At 39.2% G+C, this 27,213-nt stretch overlaps 1 protein-coding gene across 3 annotated transcripts in view; it reads left to right on the top strand.

Moving 5' to 3' along the window:
* Positions 1-278: 278 nt before the first annotated feature.
* Positions 279-27,213, top strand: part of NSMAF (neutral sphingomyelinase activation associated factor) — a 39,845-nt gene continuing 12,910 nt past the window's right edge. Inside the window, exons 1-17 of one of the 3 annotated variants that reach the window (XM_074577077.1) lie at positions 279-663; positions 11,994-12,083; positions 12,184-12,262; positions 12,355-12,422; positions 12,512-12,548; positions 15,381-15,431; positions 17,827-17,898; positions 18,280-18,327; positions 18,454-18,506; positions 19,023-19,152; positions 20,054-20,125; positions 20,978-21,086; positions 23,552-23,728; positions 24,651-24,730; positions 26,153-26,243; positions 26,335-26,398; positions 26,516-26,567. In XM_074577077.1, the coding sequence (XP_074433178.1) occupies positions 287-663; positions 11,994-12,083; positions 12,184-12,262; positions 12,355-12,422; positions 12,512-12,548; positions 15,381-15,431; positions 17,827-17,898; positions 18,280-18,327; positions 18,454-18,506; positions 19,023-19,152; positions 20,054-20,125; positions 20,978-21,086; positions 23,552-23,728; positions 24,651-24,730; positions 26,153-26,243; positions 26,335-26,398; positions 26,516-26,567 (1,650 nt within the window). In that variant the 5' untranslated portion in view covers positions 279-286. The remainder of the gene's footprint in view (positions 664-11,993; positions 12,084-12,183; positions 12,263-12,354; positions 12,423-12,511; positions 12,549-15,380; positions 15,432-17,826; positions 17,899-18,279; positions 18,328-18,453; positions 18,507-19,022; positions 19,153-20,053; positions 20,126-20,977; positions 21,087-23,551; positions 23,729-24,650; positions 24,731-26,152; positions 26,244-26,334; positions 26,399-26,515; positions 26,568-27,213) is intronic. The other 2 variants (XM_074577081.1, XM_074577080.1) reach the window with 2 other exon arrangements.

Raw genomic sequence — 27,213 nt, 5'->3', positions numbered from 1 at the left:
AATGTCACTGCGATGGCATTATAGTTACAACTTTTATGTAAATGCAAGTAATTGGACTCTTTTCCAATGTAATTCATCCCGCACTTCTCTCTGTGCCCTCACCAAGAGGATTTTCGGCCCAGCCTGGCACCACCGTCGCCCCCGGCGCCCAGGGGCCGGGTTTCCACCCCCAGTCCCCGCTCCGTGAGCAAGGGACGCGGGTGGCATCTCCCTGCCAGCAACAATAAAAATACAGCGGCAGAAGCTTTAAGCAAAGGGACGGAGGGAGTGGTGTGGGCGGCTGGTCATGTGTGCCCCCGTCCGGGACGCCCCTGAGGCGGCCCGGCTGCCCCTGCCCAGCCCAGGCCGCGAAGGCCCTGAAGGGCCGCGGAGACGCCGTAGCCCGGGCGAGGGCGCAGAGCCCTGGGTGCCGACAGGCTCCCTCCCTTCCCTGGCTGCTTGTGCCACCTACCCCCGCCTCTCCAGCGGTATAAACGGGGCGGGCGCCGCCGGCCGGGCCCGCCAGACCGGCTGCCTGCCTGCGGCCGCGGGCCGGCCCGCTCTCCCCGCCTCCCTGAGGCGCGGCCTGCCCTGGCCTGCTGTGGCGGCGGCGCCTAGGCCGGGCGGCTCCATGGCTTTCATCCGCAAGCGGCGGCTGGAGCGGGAGCTGTACTCCAAGGAGAGGTGAGCGGCCCTGCCCCGCCGGCCCCGGCCACCCCCGCTCGGCCCCGCGGTGGGGGCGCTTCCCGCGGGGCTGAGACGGACGCGCCCGCTCCCTCGCCGGCCAGAGGGGCCCGGTGCCGCGGTGCCCCGGCGTCCTCCTCCCCTTCCCTCCTTACCTCCTCCCCCCCACGTCTGCCCCCTCCGACGGGGCGGGGGCGGCGGGGCTCCCCCCGGGGCGGAGAGGCGGAGGGCCCCGGGCGGCAGGGCCGGTTCCAGGGAGGCAGCCGGCCCCGGCGCAGCGCCGGGATCAGCGGCTGGGCTGGGTTTCGCCCTCGTCGTTGTTACTATTTTAATCGGGTAGCTGGTGGTTCCCGAGAGTTCAGGCTGAAAAGGCTGTAGGACAGACCCGGGAGAACACGAATGCCGCCCGCTTTGTGTAAACTGCATGAAAAGAGTGCCTGTTGATTTTTATTTATTTGTTTGTTCTCAGTTGCGTTAGTGGCATAGAGTTACAGCTCTGCTTCACTATAAAGGGAGCTTATTATTTTTTTTAATGAACATTATAATTGGTGTAATGTCAGCCCTTAAATTACAGACTCTGTGACAGCTCTTTAAAGTGTTAAATTCAGTTTCCCCGTTCCTGCCTTCTGACTGTGATCTCTATTTTGTGTTCCTGTGGCTAACTGAACGTACCAGAAAGGCCTATCACACGTGCTTGAGTATATCCTGAATTTACTCTATTTTTAGCTGGTGTCCTGCTTTCTTTTATGTGGCTTATCTGCATCTGGCTTGTGACGAAAGTTTCAAAACCCTTTGCAATCTTAATATTGTGTCGTGGTTTGAGCCAGGCTGGCCACTGGAACAAACAACAGATGCTCTCCCCCATGTAGGAGATCTGTAAGGTGAGAGCCATAGGTCAGCGTGGGTCATGCAGTGGAGGGACATGGGTGTCTTCTCTGGGGGGAGCAGGGCTCCCTGTTTTGCCTCTCGCTGCAGGAACTAAGGAACCAGCAGGCGCAGAGGCCGGACAGCAGGCTGGTCCCATGCGAGCCGTGCGTGAATTCCTGATGCGCCTGATGCTGCTGGTTACGCAGCACTGTTCATTGTTGGTGAGAAAACCACATGACAAAGAGCTCGGCTCATTTTGTCCGTATAAATTCTGATTCATAAGCTATTCAGCCTGGAAAGGTGCTACAGCTTTTGAAGGGTTTTCAAAGTACAGATGTATTCTGGATCACTTCTTGTATACCTTCTGCTTGTTGCTTTTGGGGGCTGCCGTGGTTTCAGTTGTGTATGAGGGGCTGCAGGGAGAATGGACAAACTTCCTGTGTATAGAAGGAAAAGAGAAGGATTTTTAATTTTGAAGTAAGACATCTTAAGTATAGGAAAAGCCGGAAGAATGACTATATTAGCTCTGTTAAGGATTTAATGTAAATCTCCTTTTTTTTGAGAAGCTGAGGAAAAAAAGCCAAAACTCATCAGACTCGTCCCAAAGAACCCAAGTGGGATCTAAATCTCTTCTAAAAAGCCCTGAAAACAAACCCAACATATCAATGTCTGTCAGCATTACTGATCTGCAGTTATTGGAAGTGTCTAATGAGAAATATTTCTCTTTGCTCATATTTGGAAGCATTTTAGGATCTTATTATTTGAGTTTGTAATTTGAGGCTGTCATGAAAGATGAGTCTTGTTGTCATTGGTGCTAGTAGATTTTTCTGTCTGAATATCTGCAAACTCATTTCTCTGTTTCTTCCCCTTGCCTGACAGTTGATAAAATAAAACTAAATTTGTATATATTTTGTACCATATATCAGGTCTTTCCCCCTCTTTCTCTTCCTGTGCTCTCCTGAATTAGGAAATCTTAAAAACATTGAAGTGATTTAAAAGATTCTGGGCTCTGAAATATTGAATGAGAAACATCACATTTTGTCTCCTGTTTTCCTTGTAGTCCTGCCTTAAAACAGCAGCAAAACCCCCAGCTCTTTATCACTTAATTGAAGGGATAGCCTTTGGGAGCTTTTCCTTTTGCCTTCTTGCTGGGTAATTGTTACAGAGACACCTGCTCCTGCTTCAGGCCTTCTCTTGATTTACGTAATCTTGGTGTAGATATTTCCTAGTGAGATGACCAGGACTTCTTGAAACTTTGGGGCAACTGCATTTCATGTGTGGCTTGGTTATTCCTGTGGTTGGAGTTGTTGTTGTTACTTGTATGTTGCTTTCTACAAAAATGTAAGCTGTAAAAGTTCTGGTTAAGAGTACTGGGAAACTTAGTAGGTAAAAAGTTAATCATCTTATGCAGCTGCTTTAAGGGGAAGGAAGATCAGATTAGTTTTAAGTGATCTGAAAAAACTATTTCCTCTTAACTAATTAATTGGACTGCTTTAATATCTGGTTACGTAAACCTACTTTTTCTGACTGAATGCAGTTTTCTAGAAGAAAACAAGAAACTACTGAAATGTCCTGTGTGTGCATGCTTAGAACGAGTGGGTTTTACTTTACATTTGATTAAACAAATCCAAATCCCTACTGAGCAGGGTTCATAATGGCAGGAATTTCCCCTTCAAATTCATCTGTATTGTATCTCTGTTCTATGTTCATCTCTATTTTCACTTTCCCCAGGTGTTCAGAGTAAAGAAAGATATTATGTCCCTTTTTAATTAGTGTTGTGTGCATGCTTACCCAATTTATTTAACCCCTAAAAATTCATCATTCATGAGTAGGAATCCTTTTTATTCTTTTTTTTTTAACAAACAATTTTAGTTGTAAAACTTCAAATTAAATGCTGTTGGTTTTGGCTCAGGTTGTTACTCTCTTTATAAATTGAGTTCTTGGTTCTGTTGGTGGTGTGCCCCAATGAGAGCGAGTTTATCGCTTGACACAGAGGCTCTTTATAAAATAGTTCTGCTGGTTTGTCTTGCACGCTGCTCGGCTTCCTGTTGGAGGGGTTCATCTCTTCTGCTGGGAACCTCACTCATGCGAAACAGCCTACTGGCAGCATGTCGGTGCTGCATGTGGATCTTTTGTGTGATGGTTGTTTGGGCATTTGGATATTTATTTTTTTTTTTAAATCTGTAGCCTTATCTTACTCTGTTGGGACAAAATGTACATAATGAAGGCTCTTATTCAAACATCAGCAAATGAGTCCCACAGCTGGCCTTATAGATACTTTGCTCTTGTTAGGAGGAGGCTTATTTTTAGGATTGGTTTTACATAGCTGTGGGCTGCCGCTGATTTGGGCTGCCCTGCTTTTTGATTCCTGGCAATGTCCTTGTGTTATCAGGATTGTACTTTCAGTATCGGGTCAAGTGATTGTGCAAGGTGTGTTGGATCAACCACTTAAAATCATAGAATGGGAAGGGACCTTTAAAGGTCATCTAGTCCAACCCCTCTGCAATGAGCAGGGACATCTTCAACTAGATCAGGTTGCTCAGAGCCCTGTCCAACCTGACCTTGAATGTTTCCAGGGATGGGGCATCTACCACCTCTCTGTGCAACCTGTTTCAATATTTCACCACCCTCATTGTAAAAAAATTTATTCCTTATATCAAGTCTGAATCTACCCTCTTTTAGTTTAAAACCATTACCCCTTGCCCTATTGCAACAGGGCATGCTATAAAAACTTTGTCCCCATCTTTCTTACAAGCCCCCTTCAAGTACTGAAAGGCTGTAATAAGGTCTCCCTGGAGCCCTCCCTTCTCCAGGCTGAACAACCCCAATTCTCTCAGCCTGTCCTCACAGCAGAGGTGCTCCAGCCCGCTCATCGTTTTTGTGGCCCTCCTCTGGACCTGCTCCAACAGGTCCATGTCTTTCCTGTGCTGAGGGCTCCAGAACTGGACACAGTACCCCAGGTGGGGTTTCACAATTTAAGAATTGTGTCCGATTTGAACAAGTCCAGTGCTTCAGTTGGTAGGTGACATTGGTATATAAAATAAATTGTGGGTTTGTTGAGGTTTTGTTTTGTTTTGTTTTTCTCTCTGTGTTGTTGGATCTCAGATGAGATCTTCTCAAACTGAAGTGTAAAGGGACATGCACATCAAGCAAAGAAACAGTAAAATTATCAAGTAGACTAAGCCTGATACAACACACTGTTTATTTGGAGGATATTTTGTAGCATCTTGGCAGGACTTATAAACCCCAGGTTGTAGTTTGTGAAGTTGTGATTTGCTTCTTTGTTGCATACTCTGAACAATGCTAGGAATGTTTGGGTGCCATTTGGGTTTCCAAACCTTGTGTATAGGGAATGACATCAAATGACATAAAATTTTGCAAGTGTTTTCCTATGCATCTTGGGTGTGTTCTTGACTCATATCCCTCAACCCTTTTCTGAGTGGCAATTAAGTAGGAGCTTTTTGAAAAATGCAAAAATAAACAAGACACTTTGAACTTTGTATTTAGAAAAGAGCAACCAGAGTTCTTCACTGCTTTGTTCATTTTCCAGCCTAACCTGCGGTAACCATGTCTTTCTGCTGCTGTACATTAAGTTCTGTTTTTCTTGGCAAGGTGCCTGGGTTTTTTTTATGTGTGGCTTGGTTTTTGGTTGGTTTTTTTCTTTTTTTTCTGAAGCTGCTTCTTACCCCAATACTGGTTTCTTTCACAAGAAAGTAGCCTTCTACATCACTTCCATATGAATTTTTCAGATTTTCTTAATATAATTTTGTTATATTGTATTATATATTTATGTCAATAAAATGCAAAGACAAGAAGTTTAAATAAGTCTTCAAGCAAAATTATATTAGCATGGTTTAATTCACCTCTCCCCTTAAGTGTAGATGCTTACCTTTTAAGCTCAAACAGCTCTGTCATACACTATTTAAAGATTAACTTTTTACTCCACCAGGTTCTGTATACATCTGACACTGTGCGGAAATTGAAGACGTTGCAACAGAGAAGCTTTTAGGCCCTTCATTAAATTTATTTGAGGGTGGTGGTGTGACTACGGTATACTGATTATCCACCATCTTCTCCCTACCCCCCATCATAAACCCCCATAGAGATGACACAACTGTGGCTGAACAATCTTCCTTCTGTTTCAGGCCTGGGAAAGTCCTTGTGTTCTTTAAAGTTGCCTGGGTTTTTTTCCAGCTATGCCAGTTGTTTATTATAATAGAGTGCACTTACCTAGCATCTTCTCCCCCTTCCCGTCTTCCTCCAAGCTGCTTCTGCTGTTGATTTCAGGGATATGGTTTGCATTAAGCCTGACCAATAATGGCTTAAGTGTCCTTCAACCCACCCTAAAGCTCAAGGGTTTGCCCTGGTGGCAGTGGTGCTACCAATTCATTTCATCCTGGAAAGTGAAACTGCTTCTTTCTTAGCCTGTCTGACAGCAGAGCTGCTGCGCAGGCTTGCCGTCCTCCAAGGGGTGAGGTCTCATTCTTGGCCACCTCATTCTTGTCTCCTACCCCTTCACGTTGTACCATCTCTGGTACTTTTTGTTGCCTTCCATGGAGTGATTCAGGTTACTAAACCTGTCTTGGGGAAACTCCACAGCTCTGAACAGAAGCTTGTGGTCTGATCTATCTGCTAATGTGATAGCTTCTTCAGTTGGAAGTGAATTGTCTTCACAACTTAAGTAGTTTTTGAGGCATTTGAAATTGGTAGGCAAGGTTGGACCAGTGAAGCTATTGAAGCTTTTTTTTTCCTTAAGTTCCAATTTTGAAGTGATCAAATGTATTAAGAAAATACCATCTTCTCGGAAGTTTTCTGAAAGCTTCTTTGCTATTGACAAGAATTTGATGATGAAGACCAGACTGTTAAGAAGCTATTCCTCTTTGAACTCTCACCCCTTACAGGTGCCTTGATGGGGTTTTAGCTTTCTTTGAAGATCTTGTCTAATTTGTCTCTCTTTGTAATTTTCAAAATAATATATTGGGTTTTTTTTAAAAGATGGTCTAGTATGTCAACATCAATATACAAGAGCAAATGTTAAATGATCCCTGAAGACATGACCATGGCTTAGTAACTTAATCAGTCTGTCGTGAGCTATTCAAGAGCATGGTGACCATAAAATTTGTGAACATAAACCTGTGAAATGTGTCTTTATTAGGAAGCCAGTATAAAAATAGTCTGTAATAAACTTTAAGGTGTGAGTTTTATTGCTTGATTTCAAAGGATTTTGCATCAACGCGTGTTTGAGTTGCTTTCCAAGGGAAGATGTACCATTACCCTTCTCTAAGCAGATTTTTAATAAATGCTGATAAAATCATTTATACTTGGGAAGTTTCAAGTAACAATTGGGTTTTACATTTTCAAAATGGATTAAAATGAACCAATTGCTGATGCTAAGAAAAATATCTTAAACTTGATCCTTTTCTGTTTGCCTGGAACAGAATAGTTTCTGATATTTTATTGTTACTGTATTACAGGAATACAGAGTTTAGGAGCAGCAGCCACATGTAGAAGATCCTTTTGCTTTGTGTTAGAACCAGAATGTTTTTTTCAGATACTAGTTCTTGCTGATAATTTAAAAGGACAAAAAAAATCTTTTTGGTTTTAGATATGATAGTATTTTTGTACATTTCCCAGTTAATACTTGTGGTTTGCTTTTTTTGGGGAAAAAAATGGTATATTTTTTGATAGATTTCTTTATTTTTTGGGAGGGAGCCAGTTGCATTATTGAAGTTGTCCAGTCTGTCTCACTGGAAGACCCGTTTACTTGACTAATTGCTGCAGTTGAGGGTTTTTTTTGTCTTGGAGTTGGACTTGAAGGCAAGGGAGGGTAGGCTGGGAAAACAAACTTGCATAGTCTTGGTTGACTTGACATTGGCTTTGTGATCCAGGCTGTTCTTCCAGGGCAGTGTGTTAAGTTGTAGGCTTACAGTCTGTGCTGTTAATTAGCATAGGGAACAGTATAGCTGCTCAGAGGCTGGAGGCCAAAATACAGTTCTCAACTGTTACAGATTTAATCAGTTTCTTATACAGGGTATCATGCATTCTCTTCCTGCTGTTATTTGTTGGTTTTTTGGTTGTGGTTTTTTTTCCTCCTGTCATGCACTATTTTAGATCTATAATGAGTGTGCATTAAAATTCCTGTTGTAGGACTACATAGCAGTTGATAGTATATGAATTTTGTATGTCAGTCATCTTGATATTACAACTGTCTTTGGAATACCTTCTTTAGCTCTTTGGAAGACAGTCAGCCTAAAGTCCAACCGCTTAGTTGCGTGTCGAAGATCCCCATTGCTTTAATTGTATGGCTGCTGTAATTGATTTCCTATTTTTTCAGGCCTTCACAACACTGTGTTTGCCTACTCATGCAACGTACTGGAAACGGTTCTGTTCCCTTGCTGTCTGTAAATACTTGTTAAACCTCCTGGCAAGCCTGAAGTATCATCCTGTGTAGTGATAGTTCTCAAGAGGGACCCTGTTGATACAATAACTATCAGTGGCTCTACTTATTTATGTGGAAGAAGTCTGTTCTGTGAAGATAAAAAACTCTGACTGTACTTCAGTAACATCTGATGAAACTTGACTCTTCCTTTCTTTGACAACCCTATGGATCATTAGCACAAACAAATGAAATTTAAATACTTAAACTGCAAGGACGGAGATGACTTGAGAAATTCCAGAAGGTTATTCCAGAGATCGTGCTTCGTAGTCTCCAAAATTCTTAATTAGCATAACTTGAACTGGTCTAGATTTGTTTGCCAGTAGTTGAGATGCAGTTCTAAAAATTTTGGTTCAACTTACAGTGTCATAACTAGAACTTGAAAACGTATTTGTAGGAAGGAAGGTAAGAGGAGCTGTCATCAGGAGTGACTGAAGGAAAACAGCAAGAGAAAAGGAGGCGTGGAAAGTTCCAGAGAGCTGGAATACATCATGAAAAAAGAGTTAAAGATAGACTTGATATGTGTATGCAAGCATCTGGACGCCAGGAAAAAGAATAGCAATATTTCTTCTTAGTTAATGATGTCTTTAATCTTATGTTCTTTCGTTCTGGTGAAGAAGCAGACAGTGAAATCATGTGTTTTGAGGGGTACTTTATGGCCACAAAAGGTGGAATTCTGAAAGGTGCAGGTTTTGTGACAGAATCTTTGGAGAGGCTGCAAGTTCATCCCGATTTCAATGGGTGCTTGAGGAGAGTAGAGATTGGTGGTTGTGTTTGTGGAGATTTGATGTCTGGCTCTGTCTGCCTTCAGAAGTGACTCCTGTCAGCCTGCAGATACAGGAAAATGCCGTTAGAGTAAATGAACTTCCAAGTAGGAGAGTAGCAACAAGAACAGAAATGCTTGTAAGAGACTGCAGAACCACCTGGGAGACTCAGCACGGTGGTGGTGGGGGGGGGGGGGGTGGGGTGATGGCAAAAAAAAAAAATGTGGAAAATGCACTTGACATAAATGTTTGGAGAAAAAAAGCTCTAACAGCTGCTGGCAGTACAACCCTTTTTCAAGATGGCTAAGCTGAGATCAGAAAGTGGGCGTGAGGTTACGGCACAGGAGGTCACTGGTCTCCAGCAAGGAGCTGTACAGTGATGCTGTCTCTGCAAAACTGTGTAGTGAGTAGTTGGGTGGAAAAGACACAGAAAGACTAATAGCAAAAGGGTAAGCTGGATGCAGCTGGTAAATACTGTATTTAAAAAGGAAAAAAACTACAATTTCCCACAGTACCTAGTTAGCCTATATGAAGAGTTTATCTTGTGGTTTTTGTGCATACCTTGAGCGTTATTTTTTATTTTCATTAAATCATCTGATTCAGCAGGAGTGAGGATGATGCCAAGGAATGTATACCTCAAATCCTTCCTAGTAGCCCACAGCTTCTGATTTTGGGAAGGTGAATTGATGCATAAGGCGTTCAGTATAAAGATACAGCAGTTTCTAGGGTATGGTTATCCTGAAAAATTTGAAAGAGGACTCCCTTGGCTTATGTATTTTGGCTTATGTAAGCATTTTGTAGTTACTGTGAATAACAGAGCCAATGTTTTGATGTAAAAACATGGCTTGAATACGTGAAGGATTCTTGCATTTACCAAAAACTTAGAAGGAAAGTCTGGTAATTACCAGTGCTACCAACAGGTGAATTTGGAAAGAGTATAAAAACGTGGGGAGTTTGTCAAAAGAATAGGTGGAGACAAAGGAAAGAGCCCAAGAATGAAGAATTTCAGAAAAGAGTTCTATTGACCAGGTGTTACCATTTTTCTTAAGAAAAATAGTGGGACCATGAACACTGCTATGAAGCTCATTGTTCCCTATGTCAGTAGTATCTGTTCCCTGATGAAAGAGAGCAGAAGATTTTTTTTCCCCAAACAAATCTGGGTATTACCTTTATTCTTTACTTCTTTTATTTAAATATTTTGGCTTGTGGATAATAAAGCCAATGTGTATGCTTACATATACTAGAAAGAAAAACATTCTGATGGTAAATTCCACTTCACATATACAAACATAACTTTATTGAGAAGCTGTCAATCAAAATGTGATACGACTTGCTAGACCTGAGTTTGAAAAAATCCCAGAAATTTTAAGTTTATCCCAGATAACTTCAATTGGATGATGTGTTGAAAAATGGGATTTAATGGTAATTGTGTAGAAGCTGCTATGGTTTTATGCTCTTCTTCCCCTTGGCTTGTAGACTGTTTCTAGTGAAGCATTTTTTCTCAAAATGCAGAGCTAGACCTTTTATTTTAGCTACCTGATGGTGAGTGATCAAAATAAATATGAAAAGAATGATTTGGCTCCTTCAAAGGCACCAAGGCCTCAGAAACTTGGAAATTCAGTTTACACCTGTTGATAGGACGTGCTTTCATAGGTGGCAGTAAGTTTGAAGAACAGACTTCTATGAGAAACAGAAGGCAATTGAAGTTATGCCCTCTGAGAAAGGATATGTGAAGGGAAAGCCCCTAAGCCCCATTAGAAACTAGAGATATTCAAGAGCAATACAATAGCAGCAACTGGGGCAGAGGCTGAGGAGACTTTTTGAGATTTGTGTTTAATTTTCTTGAGGAGGTTTGTATGTTAGAGCGTACTGTTCTGACTCATATGTTTTCTAACATCTTAACATCAATTGTTTCTTAATGGCATCATAAAATATCTGTTTTCAAGGGAGGAGAGGTAAAGATAATGCCGTTTTGAAAAAGCAGTAGAGCATTAGGACAAAGTGTCTTGGACACACAAGCAGTTCTGAGTATATGGACCCACTGTTACTTGTAGTTACAGTAAACCTTTATTGTTATGTTTTGTTTAATATAACAGACACAACAGAAATCTTCAGTGAACAAGATGTATTTTCCAATAAAGCTGTTGTTTTTTTTTTCTTTTGTGAAATGCACTTTCTTAACGAGCATATTCAGTATATTCAGTTCGTTTTGTGAACTCTTGACATGTTTACTGCTATTTGAATACTGCTCTGGGGACACTTGGCGTTTATTACCATTGCCACAGGCATTTCTCGCGAAGCACATCACAAACACAGTACAAAAAGCTCAAGGCGTGGATGTGAATAAATACCAAGTACTTATGCAGATCAGGCCAGCGCTGCACGCAAACAAACTGTTGTACTTCCAACTGAAGTGATATAAAATGTTTCTGCTTCTCCTGCTATGCCAATACCCACCGTCATTCACCACAGCAGAATGTAGGTAAACTTAGTAAAGTTGATGAGTTTTAATGACTTGCAGCAGTTTTTTAAGTTAAGTCATTAGAGAATGCAGTTTCATGTTATATCTAATCTAGCCTATTTGCGAGCTCTGGCATTACTATGATCCTGCACTTAAATACTTTAGAAGACTTCAATTTTGTTATGATTTACTTATTTATTTGCTGGTGAGATTTGTTGTCTATTGGATTCGTCCATAAACAGGCTTCCTGTGGGGTTGAACAGGCGCTGGTACAGAAGAAGTGCAGAAATGTGGTTGGAGAGGAAGGTAATGCTTCCTCAGAGGGTGTCCGTCGAGTGACTCAGCCGTGTTGTAAAAACCCTGGCTGTGTTTTCACTTAACACTTTAGACCAATGTAATTTGGCTTTGCTTCAGAAAGATCTAATCTCCTCTATTCCAAGCAATTAATTCCTGCCTCTCCTTTTGTGTCATTGCATATTTTAACAGGCGTACACTGATCAGGGCTTACCTGAATTTTACTGAGGGGAAAGCCTGGCTGTGTTAGGATAGTTCCTGCCTGAGATATACCAACAGAATCAACCATCTAAACATATATATGTTGGAAGAGCATCAATTGTTCATCTTAGGTGCACGCAAATTTTCCATATGGGTTTGTTCTTTATAATTTAAATTAATTAATTCTTGGGGCATGGCACAGAAATCAGTGAAGACTTCCCAAACACTTGATATATTTTATTAACACTGCTAACTTTATGGTGTTTTCTTTTTGAATAATCTTTTCTTTTTTGTTGTTGGTTTGTAGGTTTTCTCTGCTTCTTCTTAACCTTGAAGAATATTACTTTGAACAGCACACAGCTAATCATATTATAAATAAAGGTTGCAAAGATGAAAGGTACGAAACTTTTACATACATCCATTTACTGGAGTTGTTCTAATCTTATGTTTCTCTTAACACATACACAACTACTTTCTTTTTTTATTGTTCCTTTTAGAAAATTCAGAGGCTCTCTAAAAATCTGTTCAAAGTCAATTATTTTTGAACCTGATGACAATATCCAGCCCATTATCAAGGTAAGCAGTACAACCTTACAATTTCTTGGTAACATCAGATTCTCTTTAAAAACTTTTTAAGATGAAGTATATATTTTTATAACTTGCTGCAGATACCATTGAGAGACTGCGTTAGTATAAAAGCCCCAGAAGACAATGAAGCAAGTAACCCTTTCACACGGTACGTGAAGTTGAGTTACTGTATATATGTATTTAACTCTTTCTAAAGCTGAAATGCTTATCTCCTCCAATATCTTATTTACATTTTAGGGATACATCTGGAGGGATTTCTGTTGTATGTAATCAGGTAAGACCAGCATGTAACAGATTCTTGATGTATCAATGAGTGAGGTTATGTTCTTTAATGATGTCTTTCTCTGAGCTGGAGTATTAGGGTGGGGGGGTTAACTGGAAACAAAACTAATTAATGTCAAAACTTAGCATTAATGTGAAGCTGTTAATGCTGGAAATTTCAAACTTAATGACTTCATTAAGTCATTAATTTGATAAAGTGAACTCTTTCCACTGTGCATTTTATAACGGAGCTTAGGGCAATTTTAGAATTGAATGAAAAAGGAGAATAGACTGAAATTAAATTGGTTATTAATCATCTTTGTTTTGATCTTGCTATATTGCTTTCTCCTACTTTCTGCAGTGTATAGTGGTAATGGCAATGCCATCTTGACCTTGAAGTTCAGCTTTGTGAAAACATTGGATTCTGCTGTATGTCCACCAAATAATTTTCAGTAGCTGTCCTGAAATATGGGTTCAAGTTTCAATCATGAATTGTGATTAACTTGGATATGTTCATACTTAATGTTGACCAAGGGAATGTACTTCAAGCTTTGATAAATTGTGACTGATAGATGTTCCAAAGCTGTAAAAGTTTCCAAAAAATGTTCATGATTCCATTTCAGGAAGGAACAGAGATGAGGTGGGAAATAGCCTTTTAAACATTCTATACCTTTCTAAAATATGTCTTTAATAATACCTAAAATCGATAGCCTTGCTCAGTTAAGTACTGGTACAGTCAAAAACGAACTCAAGCATTTAATATTGTCTGGATGATATTGTCTCTGGATGGAATACTGGAGAACTTTGTGGACTGTGTTAAAGTAATCAGTATATTTAATTTATTCTTGAAAGTGCTTCTGTGAAGAGTATTGTGTAGTCAAGGTTTGTTGTGTTTGCAGGTTTTTTGTGTATCGAGTGTTTTTAAAAAAAGGCATTTCTAATTGTCCCATGCAATTGTTCCACCATACATCATTAGTATACGTTCTGAAGAACGAATGTTTATAAGAACATCTCATAGGAAAGGAGAGTTAACTTTTAAAATGGCAAGTGTGGTTAGCACCCCCCACACCCGGCCCCTCCCGTGTGTAGCTTGCCAGTCATCCTCCTGTCTCTGGGGAAACGTTCTGAAGTAGTTGGGTGGCATGATAACTGCTTATATTTTGTATAAAAGGCATAGGGACTTTTGAGTGTGAAATATTCAGTAGGTGCACTTAATACAGATCACGATCTAATTATAAATATTTTTTCTAAGTAGAATTTCTGCCTTGTAGGAAACTCTGCATAGCGAATAATTGGAACATCTTAAACATCACCTTTTCATGCCCAAAAAAATTTGTTTATGCATAGCTGGATAAGAAGTTTTGCTTTATGTAACAAACAAATTAGAAACTAATGGCTACAAAATACAGCAAATGGAAATAATAATTGGAGATTATGTCAGTATTTTTTTCTCAAGATAAAATTTGGGAAAAATCCTCCAAAATAGGAAATGAATACAGTATGCTAAAGTTTTTGCTCTGTTTACATTTTTATTTTTATTTTACTTGTCTACTTTTTCATGTAATTTGGGCTCTCAGTGTAGAAAAATGTTTCATTATCCTTCAGAAAAGCAAGCTGAGTGTAAAGCGGGCGTCTCCGATTCTTACTCTCCTATGGCCTGATTCAGATCTGTACGTGCTGATGTCAGATGAAAGGCACTAATTGCCTTTATTTTTTAACGTAGCACTTGGGCATGCTGAGCTTGTAAGCTTCTAAGGATACCACTCGCTTTCTTCTGGTTGGACGGTGCTACGAGTGGTCGTGGGGTGAAGGTTGGATCTGCTGTCAGCCAGTGGGAAGGCTGTACGTGCCAGCCAGAAGACTTCTGGCTAGAGAATGGTACAGCATCTGAAGAAAGTTTAATACTTGCTCTTGGTTTGAGGCTGCTGCCACAACGCCTTGGAGTGTAGAACCACAGGTGTTGTGCTAGCTGTAGGAAGCAAACCAAGGCACCAGAAAAGGTCCTTTGATCGGCCACGTCTCTTGAGCCATGGAGTAGAAGACAGTTGGTAGTACAGTCCAACATGCTTTCTGCATTTCAGAACTGATCCTCAGTCAAAAGGATCAAGACCTTCCCTACAAACAGAGCAAAACCATGACTTCTGGCATGTCTTCTTTCAGACAGCAGATAATAAAGCAATATCTACAAACCAATGTGCTAGCAGTCAAGTCTTTCTGTAGGAGTTTTCTATAGGAGTTGAGAGTGTTCTGAAGGAGAGTGGTTTCATGTGGGTTTTGGGGAGGGAAGATCCTCTCAGATGTGAGAATAGCATCAGAGAAACAAAACTGTTCAAAAACATGCTGTTGGATGAGAGAGGAAATCTGGTGTTCACGGCAGTTGGAACGGGAAGCGAAATGTTTGGCAGTGGAAGAAGAGGTTCATTTGACAAGGTTTGCACAGTATTTTACCCCTGTAGGGTAGTTGCCATCATGTCAGAATCCTAAGGGCACAAGCTGTCAGAAGAAAAGAGGGGGAGGATTCTCCCATTGAGTGGGGTTAGACTGATGGCTGTGCTTATTGGCTTTAATCTTGCAACTCCTGGAAGGTCATATGATTAGAATAAAAACCCACTAATAAACTACATAAGTAAGCCTCTGAACTAAATTGGACACTTGCCCTTCTTGCAGTTAGCTGCTATAAAAGGTCATTGTTTTTCTGCAGTTTATCTGGGGCAGCTAAAGCAGGATATTGCAACCCAGTGTTTTGCTTGCTTAAACAGCATTCTTAGCTTTGTCTTTATCAGTACTTCTGATTTATTTTATTATTTTTTAAAGACTGAAACTGTAACATCTCTTACTGTTTCAGGTTTTTCTCATTAAAGAAAGAAACATTATTGCACCCTATAAAACAGTAAGAGTAAGTATGTCTTTTTTCGCTTTTCTTAACAAACTACTGTTTTGTAAGGATTTATGTTCTCATTTCTAAAAGAGTAAGATAATTATAACTTGAGCAATATGACAATAAAGCTTAAAAAAAAAAGGTAAGCGGGCATATTGATAGAATAAGTGTCTGAATTCTTCCATAATGGATTTGTGGTGTTTCTTGGAGGACATACTGCAGACTTGACACTTGCTGTTTGCCTTGATGTGCAGCTCTGCGGGCTCAACAGTCAGAGCTGTCAGCTGCCTGCTAGTATTCAGTGGGCGCCGCATCCTGGCTAAACAGCTTCTTCTCAGTTCTGCTCACTCTTGAGATGAGAGATTGCTAATTGATATTTCCCAGCTGAGTGCTTCACAGTTCAAAGAAACGGCAGATAAGGCTGCTCACAGCAGAAATCAGAAATTCTGGTTGCTTTCTGCCAATGGGGTGGGTCTGCTCTGATTCTGAGCCTGGAGGCTTCAAGGCATAGAAGTAAGGGGTTTTCACCTGGAATGCAACATGGGTTAAGACACAAACACAAAATGAAAATGCAGAGTCATTAAACACCATATCTGCCCAAGAACTGAAACAGACGGAATTATATTTCTCAACATATTTATTCAAGTAAGAAATGTCAAGAATGGTGGGGTCCATAAATTTGCGTTACTGTGATGAACAGCAGAGAGGCAAGAGATGATCTCTTTTCTCTCAACAACTGCTTTGCGTTGGTTTTGTGATCTGTCTCTAAACTAGGATTTTCTAATTTTCTTTGTTTGTTTGCTTTATGCCATTAATTCTTCATGCGTTGAACCTGTTTTCTCTTTTAGTCCTTATATTTTCTGTTTTGCCTCCATGTACAAGATTTATTAAGCATCATACAAACATCACATTGCCAACACAGTGAAAAAGAAAAGAATACAAAGTTTGGAAGGCTTTTCACTTTATTTTCTCCTAAGTCAAGATTCATTCATACCTAAAACATTCCTGACAGTTAACCATTACCACAGAAGTGCAGCTATGTTTCTGCATATTAAAACAAGAAATCTAGTTTGCCTTCAATCATTTCAGATTTGTTCCTGTTGCTGCTAAATATCTTCTGTTTGAATCATTGCCAGTTCCAGATGTGCCACTGAGTGCTGGAATTTGGTAGTGCATTTTATCTCTTATGTCTTGCATTGATTATTTCAGATCAATTACAAAAGACTGAGCTGTTGTTTTTGCATCTGTCTGCAGAGCTACAGAGAGAACTGCTTACAAAAGCTTTTAGGTTGTTGTCTGTATGCAATCCTTGTAGACTATCCACTAGGATTTCTGAGAGCCATGCTTTCCCTGTTGAAGGAAAATGGTGCTCTGGGTGAAATGTTACAAGGCTTTTATCTAAATTGCTACTCAATTTCTTGTCTCCTTTTACTGCAGCTCCATTTGCTTCCTGAAGCATGCTTTCCTCTTGGATTGCTGTCAATTCAGCTCAGATCACATATATTACACTGGAGATCATCTAGATTTCCATGTCTTCTTTCCTTCAGTTTTAAATTAATCCAGTTATATCCTCTGATCAATGTCTTGATGTGGTCTTACTGATCACTTCTTTTTTTTAAAGTCTAGCTTGAGAAATTGCAAAACCCCACAGAAATGCGTTGATACAGTTTTATACTACATTCGGGGGTCATCAAGAGATACAACCACCTTTGCTACATATGAGTTATGTGTAAAAGTTAATATCAGTTGATCCATGGACATACTTTTAATGTAGTTAAGTCAAAACCAGAAATATGTCCTATGAAACAAAACTTAAGAAAGCTGGAAAAAACTTCGTAGGTGGAAAAAATAAGTATGCTACGTATGCTGGGTGATGTGTTAGTAAGGTTTTTATAAATGACAAGTCAAAATGGGCTGCAATTGGATTTGGGATCTTTTCAGCTCAGAACTATTTATGTAGAGGAGAATGATAACTTTTATAGCCTAGTCTTCAAAGATTTGATGGGCTTGTATCTTTTGTCTGAAAGTTATACAGTAGCCGTTTAAATGTAAGGTGACATTTACTAGTTCTATATTTACATGTGTTTACCTGATATTAAAATAGACAGAGCAGGTACTAGTTCTGCTTTTACTGATGTTTACACTATATTTATTTGTTCACTTCAAAGATATTATGTCACATTGTATTAAAAAACAGACTAAATACTTCACAAAGAGCTTACCACAGGGAACATATATTTGTAAAGGAAAAAAAAATGAGGTTTAGCATCTGCCTTTGGAATGTTTAAGGCTTACTGCAACCTTTGATAGCATACTTTGACCAGGTTTTAGAGTATTTTGATTTTAGTTTTAACTGTTTTTTCACTGAGCTTTATTTTAAGCTCATTTGTAGTAAATGTACTTTTGGTTTTAGGGTAGAACAGAACACTTATTCCAACTAGATGTTGCTGGGAAACTAGGAGATGTTGTGCAAACTCTACATCAGGTATGTGGTTGTTTGATATTACTACACACTTCGTCACAGCATCTTTTTTGATATTTAATGGAGAGCTCTCTTTAAATATTTATTCTCAAGGTGAAATTCTTGGAGTATCTATTTTTAAAATGCAGCAGTTGAACACAGCATCTATTTCTGACAGCTGTCGTAAGCTGCCCATATTAACTTTTACTACACAGGATGGTATTATATAGACAAAGTAATAACATGACAGTGGCAAATGAACAAACATTTCCTACTTTAAAAAGAAATAATAGTAGCTCTTTTAGTATGCTGTCACCAAGAATGCTAAAGCCCCCTCAGTTTCTACTCAGTTCTGAGCTGTGTGGGAGATCTCTGCTATTTCACTTAAAGCTCACTGTTCTCTAGCTTTATAGGGCTTCTTGTCTAGATAAGATGGGAGATCAAGCTGCCATGGTAAGTGTCTGATTGTTTCTAATATCACTGTTTAATAATGAAATTCTGATATCACTGTTTAGGAATAAAATTCTAATTGCATTTGAATCATAGATCATACTAACTTTTTTTCCCCCTCCACATTAGATAACTGCTATATTGCAATCGCGCTTGGCTAGGACGTCATTTGATAAAAACAGGTATCTTTCTAATCACTTTGTACTGGGAATGATTTTCAGCTTGTTGGTTGATTAGTCTACTGCATTGGTACTTAATAGGTGCTTGTTTGGGGCAGCGTAAGTTCTCTAATTCGGGGAGTTATCTTCTTGGTATTTGAACCGCCTGGAATGGAGAAGGGGAAATTCTGTGTTGTGAGAATGAAAGTACTACTTTTTTATCTTTTCAAACTGTTCCATTTATCTGTGAATTTGTTGCAAATTGGGCATCAGTATATGCCAAATAAAGCTCTGTATAGAAAAGTCAACTGGCTTACTGCTCTGAGACTGGTGCGGAACATAGCAACTTTCCTTTCTGGAATGCCTGTTAAAGTAGAGGTCTCAACAAAGAACTTTCTTCATGTCTAAAATAGGCTTAGTGCAGTCCCCATTCTGATGTCCCAAGGTTATAAGCTAACTTAAAGCCTTTCTAAAGAATTTATGGGTAGCTCTACCTAAGTAAGAACTGGAGGTGAACTTACTCCCTTTCTTCACTTGTAGATTTCAAAGCATTTCTGAAACGCTGCATATGGAATGTAAAGCAGAAATGGTGACACCACTGGTGACTAATCCAGGGCATGTGTGTGTTACTGATGCTAACTTGTACTTCCAGCCTCTTAATGGATATCCTGTAAGTGCCTCATAGGTGGTCTTGCATATGCTGTGAGCACGCTGCCCCTCTAGTGGACAGTTTTCATGTTCTGTATTATTCCTCTTAAATGCACATGGAGCACATCTCCAAGAAGACTCTTAACTGAATAATCAGAAGCTCCTTAGTTTTCCTTTGGTCTATGCTGCTCTGTTGCGTTCAGTGTATCTCTACTTCTGAGGCTTTATTCCGTGCTAACTTGCTTAAAGTTGACCTCCTACTGACAAGGCACAAACTCTCCTTTGCCAGTCCTACCTAATGAGGGCTATATATACATTCCGTTTATATTGGAAGATCTTAGCTAGGTTTTCTGTTCAGCTGATAATTTCTTTCTCTAGAGGAAAACTGAGTGCATGTCACAAACAGATTACTGCTTTGGAACTTTGTCACAGAAATAGTAGTGATAGTCTTAGCAGGCTGATAATACACTAAAAGCATGTCCAGGCAATGAAAATGTGTTTAACAGCTGAAGATAACAAAATGCCATTCAATTTCCATCCACCCGGTGGCACCATTGGCAAACAGTTTGCTCAGCAGCCCAATGGCTTCCTTATTTTTAATCTAGTTTGTTGTGTTCTGCTCCTCTCTTGCATGATTATCATAAGTGGCAACAAACTGGGATCATCATACACTATTCTTTATTTATTCTTAAGCTGCTTTTCTACTCAGACAAGAACCAATCGCAAAGACAAGCTGCTTCTTTTTAACATAACTGCTTAGCACCACTGTTCCACTGCTAAAATGACATGGATGGATATTGCTTTCATATTGCTATCATCTCTAGTCAAGAGAAACTTCAGGTTGACTGGAGAGGTTAGTGTAGAAGACCATATACCTTCTGGAATATCTCCATCTTTTCTTCCCCCTCCTTTGCCCCCCACAGAAACCAGTAGTACAAATAACACTGCAACATGTGCGTCGCATCTATAAAAGAAGACATGGTCTAATGCCAGTGGTAAGCTCAAATATTTATTTTTTTTAATGCCTTGCTGTATATATCATTTCTTAAAATGACCAGCTGAAAATGTGTGCATCGTTAGGTAAAACCTACGTGTTTTTTAAAACTCTGGATTAAGTAGAGAACAGCACTCAAAGATCCTTTCTGGTTTTCAGGTGTTCCCTGTGTTGTCAAAAAGATGAAAACAGAAAGAGTGAACTCTGTCAAGGATGAAGAATTTCTTTCATAAGCAGTCATTGTAGGGGAAGGGAGAAGGGAGTACCTCCAGGGAGCAATTCATTCCATTTATCTCTAACACCTATCTTGGGATAGAATGAATTGCTCTCTCATGGTGTATTTTCTCTCTGGATTGATTCATGGAAGGAGCTCGATCACTGGTTCAGATTGAGACTAATGTGGAGTGATGAGTCCTGCTGTACGTGACTGAGGGATGATGGGAGTCCTGCAGTGGAACCTCAGATGTATGCTTTCAGTGTTTGCACTGAAATTTCAGTCTTTAACAAAATTTTTGTCTCAAAACACATTTAAACTAAATAGCCATTTGATTCTTTGCCTTACTCCATTCACTTAGGACAAAAAAGTATATTATCTGTGCTCAATCAATCCAGACAGAGCCAATTTATGGACAGCTATAAATCTATACTTGCCTAGTTGGGTGTAAACTGAATGCTTTTATGATTAGAAATAGGAAAGATCAAAATGTTAGACTTTGTGGGCAAAACTGTTACCCAATTTAAAGTCTTACGTTTTAGATGTTAGTAACTGGAATATTCTGTTAAAAAAACCATGAATATTACAGCTTGTCAGTAATTGCTCTCACTTACTTTCCCTCCCCCTTTAACTTCTAAGGGACTTGAAGTATTTTGCACAGAAAATGATCTATGTTCTGACATCTACTTGAAATTCTACAACTGTCAAGATCGAGATGAGCTCTATTTCCTTATTGCAACATATATAGGTTTGCAGCATTTATTTATTAATGTAGTCCGTAGTACCATGTGAGGGGAAATTTGCCTGGGTTTTGCTCTGTTGATTTGTGGGAAGAATGAGAAGAATAAACAGATGTGCTCGCCCTAAAAAATTTTGGTAGAAGTAAGCGAAGTTCAGAATGAATGTTGTGAACTTGCATGTATTCTGTTTGTGTTTGGAGAGCTGAGTACGAAAGCTGACTGAAATAGCATTATCAAGGTGAAACTAATTCTTTTGATTTGCAACTTGGTGTGCACCGTTGTGTGTTTAAAAAAAAAAAAAAAAAAAAAAAAATCCACCCCCCCCCCCAAACAAAAACCAAACCAAACAAAAAAAACCACAAAGCACTTTCTCTTCAAAGTAAGGGGTAAGTAAGATCCACTCGGCTAAATTGTGTTTTGCTGACAGAATATAGACTAACTTGTGGGTGGATCCCCCTGGCCCCCAGTTAAGTCCAAGTAAAAATCCTTTTGAGAAAGTTCCTGTAATGGATAGATTTCCAGTGCACACAAAAATACCTGAACTTTCCTCAGCTTTATTGTGTGGTTGGTGGAAATTAACATTCTGAAACAGTTAAATTCTCATTTCTATTAAATCTTGTATGCACTAATTCCTAGAAAGTGATGTGCATCTTTTGCAGATCATGAACAGAAACTCTCTGTCAGGATAGTCTGTGTCCTGGAAAAATTAAAGAAGAAAAAGCTAATAGTTTTTCTGTAATGCTACTACAACTGAAACACTGAAAGTCATGTTTACAGTCAATATTGAAAGTGTTTATGTAAATTTTATACTATTTTGTTATTGTAGCAGAGCTCTAGTTCTGTTTTAATGAATTTGCCTAAATATCAGTTTCCCCACTTCATAAAGCGAAGTGGAAAGGCCACAAAGGAGCGATCGCTTCCCCGAGAATCGTTTTAGTCTTTTAGATTTAGAAGAAATAGATTCTGATGTGATTTTTCTCTATTATTGAAATAACTGCATGCTGTTACCTTTCTTCAGACTTTGTTTTCTGGGTAACTTTCAAAGATGAAATTTCAAGGTGCAGATGAAGATGAGGATGTTGTTGCTGGAGCTTAGAAATAAAAAAAGGATGAGCCCTTTCTCTAAAGGTGTTTGTAGCCCCACAGTAGCTGTCTCTGACAGCAGGAAGGTCCTCTCTTTTGAAGCTGCTAACACTTTTTACTTGTAGAATTTAAAAGTATTGAGGTGAAGGGAGGGTTGGAATATATTTTCCCAGCCCAAGCTGAGCTAAATAAAGGCCCACCACATCTAATCTGAATGCTTTTCCTTCTAGCTAATAACTGTAGTGATAATATCTGACTGTTTGATGTTCCACAGAAATCCAAGTTCTTTAGCTTTGTGTTGTAGCCTTCAGCCGCAAATGGTGGTAAAATGTATTTAAAGGCTTTTGAGTAGGAGGAAGAGCAGCCTTTAACACAGATTCAGTAAAACAAGCATGCAGAAGTGTGCCGTATAATGCGTTGTAAGGCAAGGATGTGGTTTCACTGTGGTTACTTCATGAGGAGGCTGCTTGGGCGGTTTCTTGCTTTCATGCCATGATTGCAGTCCTTCAGGTCTGCTATTTCAGGCACTTTCCAAGGTGCTGTAAACTCCATCAATGGAAGGAACAATTAAAAAAAAAACAAAAACAAAACAAAACACCCCAAACCCAATAAAACACCCCTCTGTGCAAAACCACTCTCCCACCCCCCCATCTCTTGATAAACCTGCCACTCACAGAATAGACAAAGATAGTGATGATTCTTCTTCAATTTTAGAGGCAGAATGAAACCAATATTCCCAGGTCATTTTATTGTCTTGCAGCATACCTTTATATGACAGCTATTGAGTAGAGTGTAGTGCAGTTTTGAATTTGCTGAGCCCCTGCCTAATGCTTCAAACAGAAGCTCCAGGTGCATAATTACTACTTTGAGTGCTGGTCAAGTTTTATCTTCCTCTGGTCTCTTTGTTTCAGTGGTTCTGAAACTGGATCGTACTTAGATGCAAATGTGATTACTTTCCACAAGTCATTGTTAGTGGGCATCCTTGGTTGTCCAGTAGGAACATATATTTATTTTTTTTCTTGACACTGGTGGAACTAATTCTAGAAATTTGAAATCTGAGAGGTTGCCTGATTTCCAAGAGAGCTGTTCATGGTCTGCAAATATTTTTCTATACCTCCATTAATCTTCAAGTTCTTTCCCATCCATTGTTTCTGTGTTTGGTTTCAGTGGTCCTTCTGCATGATTTTTTTGCTGAATGCAATTTAGGCCTGTTTGAACAGATCTTACAAAATGTATAAAGTATAGTAGCTATTGAAACATAAAGCTGGCTTATTCTTTTAAACAACTTTGCCCTCAATTATTTTATAGTACCTTGCATGGTGTTAATCACTGTATAATTTGGGGCTGGAACTCCAAACTTCAAAACTCTTAATGTTTTGTTTTATTTTAGAAAATCATATAACAGAGCATACGGCTGAAAGTTATATGTTGCAATGGCAGCGAGGACATATATCAAACTACCAGTATCTTCTTCATCTCAACAATCTGGCTGATAGGAGCTGCAACGATCTCTCCCAGTATCCTGTATTTCCATGGATCATAGCAGACTACTCTAGTTCAGTATTAGGTATGTGTATACAAAAAGGGAGGTTAGTGTATTATTTCCAACCGGAAATATCTCGGGGGCAGGTTTACACTGTGTGAAGTTCATGGCACATCAAAATGCACCTAGTGTTAGAGATCTTTGGTGTTTTCTTGTGCACTTACGCTTACTTTAGAGTGTAGTGAATAGAATACCTCACCTTTTCCCTGTTAAACATTTCCCTCATCACATGCAGAATATGTACCAAGCATCTGCTTGGTCACTTTGAAAATCTATTCCTGAGCATTCAAACACTTCCTATGATTCCAAGAAATGCAAAAGAGCCAGTAAAATGGCCTTTTATGGAACAAGCTGGATGCATTGAAATGTATAGAATCCAGGTGTTCTTTTACAGTTCTTAGCATTGCAGGTTGAAGGGAAGATGCTAACAAGGCTTGTGCCTAAATCAAGGGTCTTTGTGCAATATGTGTTGGAAGCTTGTCCTTAGGAGGATTCTGTCCCTCTACAAGGAGTGGAATAGGGTAATCTCATGGTGTTCATCAGCACTGGCTCAAACACTCCAATCTGATTGTTTGGTGGGGCTTAACTGTAGCGTGACAGAATAATTAATGAATAGAAAGAAGACACCAGCTGCTTCTCTGCCTCAGGTAGCAGGACCTATATTGACTAGGTGATGTTAGTCGCAATAGCTGTCACATGTATGTAACTACTGGCTCTTAAGCAAGAGGTTTGAGATTAAGCCTACTTGGAAGGAAGGAAAATGGGTAGCCATTTACAGCAAGACTTTTATTCTTTTGTAGTTAGGGAGCAGAGAAAATTACTGGAGGGGTTCTGTGTTGGTTTTTTTGTTTGGTTTGTTGTTTGGGGTTTTTTCTTGTTTTTAAATATTGATTAGAATCTATTCCTGTCTAGTAGGAACAATGCATTAACTATGGGGTTTTTTTAGATCTGACAAAGCCTGAAACATTCCGTGACCTTAGTAAACCAATTGGTGCCCTGAATAAGGAAAGGCTGGATAGATTATTGGTATGTATATCTTGGCTTTTATCTGCTGCATGTTTTGGGCCTTGTACGCATTGGCAATAAAAGGAGCTTTGTCAAGCGAGCTTTGCGAATTATGTAGTTATCTAAAACAAACTATAAACCTATCAGAAGCAAACTTGCCTATAAATATACCACGCTTATGATCAGCGTGATTTCATCGGTATTGATTTTATCAGTACTAATTTAAAGTTATTTGGATTTGTTCCTTCTCTCTTACTACCATTTCATACATATATGCTTTTAAATGTTTTGCGTCACTTTTAAAATAAAATCCCCAATTCCATTTAGCCATTGTAACTGCATTTGTATGGCAGGCACTGAGATGCTATAAAAATATATGGAAATATAAAACTTCAAGACCAATGGATTTAAATGTGTAATGTAAAATGAGTGTATGAATTAAACAAGATAAAGTAGTAGAAGTCTTAAGTAGTTCCATTTAAGGAAAAATGCTGAATTTGAGGGAGTGTACTTCAAAGGAAGGCAATCTGGATTCATGGAGATCAGAGCACCAACTTGAAATTTTGACATGCAGATAATAGTGCACAGACTTTTTCCATTTCTCAAAGAAGTCTGACTTTCTTTTCATAAGCAGTCAAACACATAGTTATAGGCTTACAACTAGGTCCTCAGTTTCTTGGCTTTTAATTCTTTGTATAAAATAATTGTCCTCTGTGGTGAGTTAATAATTCCAAAATCATTTATAGAACATAACTATTTAATGCTTTGGAACCTTCATTAGTGCTTAGTGAAGCATTCAGGGGGGGAGGGGCGTGGAATATTGCCAGACTAACTGCATTGTATTGACATAAAAGATTAAATATTTCAAAATCATAAAGCTTCCTAAGGTTGTGGAGGGTAAAACTATTATCAATATTATGTTTTCAGTAACAATAAATTCAAAATTTTAAAAAAATAGTAAAGGTCTGACTGTTTCCTCAAGCTGTTACCTGCCTTACACTTTCTGCAGTAAAAGTCATTTTATGTAGATTGTGATAGGTTTTACGGATAATGCATAGGAGCTTCAGACAGGAGGGAATCTTCCAGGTTGAAATAAGTCTGTATGTTCTACCATAATTCCATTAAACTTCATGTGAAAGACAAAAAGGAAGTATTTGTTTGCACTCCTTTAAAGTTGAGTCACTGCAGTTACGTGTGAAAGCTGAAAACCTGATAATTCTGGATGGTAAATTATAACAACATTTTTGCTTTTTTGATTTACTGATCTGGTTAAAGCTGTGTGGTTATTAGATTTAGAGTATGTTTTATTGTTAAGAAAAAAAAATTTAGAGTGGTCCTAATCTGTGTCTTCAAAAAAAAAAAAAGTGTGTATGTGTTCAATATTGAAGAAAAGCAGGAGTGCTGATTTTAAACAGACCTCTCTTTCTTCTTCCTATGTTGCAGGCACGTTATCAGGAAATGCCAGAGCCGAAATTCATGTATGGGAGCCATTATTCATCTCCGGGTTATGTTTTGTTTTATCTCGTTAGAGTTGGTAAGACAGCTTTTGCATGCTCTCTGAGCAGACAGTTACCTCCAAAGTGGACAAGGTTTGGAGCAAGCTGTGACTTTTTCTTTCTCCTTAGCACCAGAATACATGCTCTGTCTGCAGAATGGGAAGTTTGATCACGCTGACAGAATGTTCAACAGGTTTGTTTACATTTTGTCTATAACTAGGTTGGGTCTGGTTTTCAAATATGCATCAAGGGAGTGCAAAGCCTTAAAAAATATTTTTTAACAAACTTGTTTTTAATATGTGTTATATAGTCTTGCAGAAACCTGGAAAAACTGTTTGGATGGTGCAACAGATTTCAAAGAGGTAAATGGCTGGAAAATGATTCGAGTCCTTCTCGGTCTCTGTGCTTTCTGTTCTCTGATGTCTCCTGTTGATTTGAGAGTTTTGGCGTGGGGGTGTGTTTGGCTGGGTTTTTGCTGTGGTGTTTGGGGTTTTCAGTTGTGTGGGGTTTTTTTTTAAGGCTGTTGACTGCATTTTATGAACCCTTCAGTGTTTTTAACTTCTTCCTTCTCTGTAATTCCACGATTGCTTTTCTGTATCTGCTTTCTGGCTTTAGTTTAATGGAATTGTCATTGTGAATATGTTATTGAAATAAGTGTGAATTATCAGAGTGGATTAAGGCTGAAAAAATGCAATTCTCTATCATCTGCTGGAATTTCATAAGGATTTGGCTGTTTCACTGAAGAGGTTAAACTATGGAAATTTTATCTTACTTTTTTGAGCCTTATGGAAACCACAACTTGTAGACTATGTTGAGAACGATTAACTGTCAAATAGTGGGTGCTGTTAAATAATGGGCTTTTGAATAAAAGAGTGATATATAATAAATATAGTAATACTTTTTTTTTAAAAAAAGTCTATAGTTAATCGTAATGGAGTTAAGGTTGGTTAGCTATGGTGGTCTTTAAATAATTGACTAAACCTCTGAAACTTTTGTTATCATCCTTGT

This window comes from Larus michahellis, chromosome 2 (genome assembly GCF_964199755.1).
Source record: "Larus michahellis chromosome 2, bLarMic1.1, whole genome shotgun sequence".
Taxonomy (NCBI): Eukaryota; Metazoa; Chordata; class Aves; order Charadriiformes; family Laridae; genus Larus; species Larus michahellis.
Note: the sequence above shows the minus strand (reverse complement) of the source record. Positions and strands in the feature narration are given on the sequence as shown.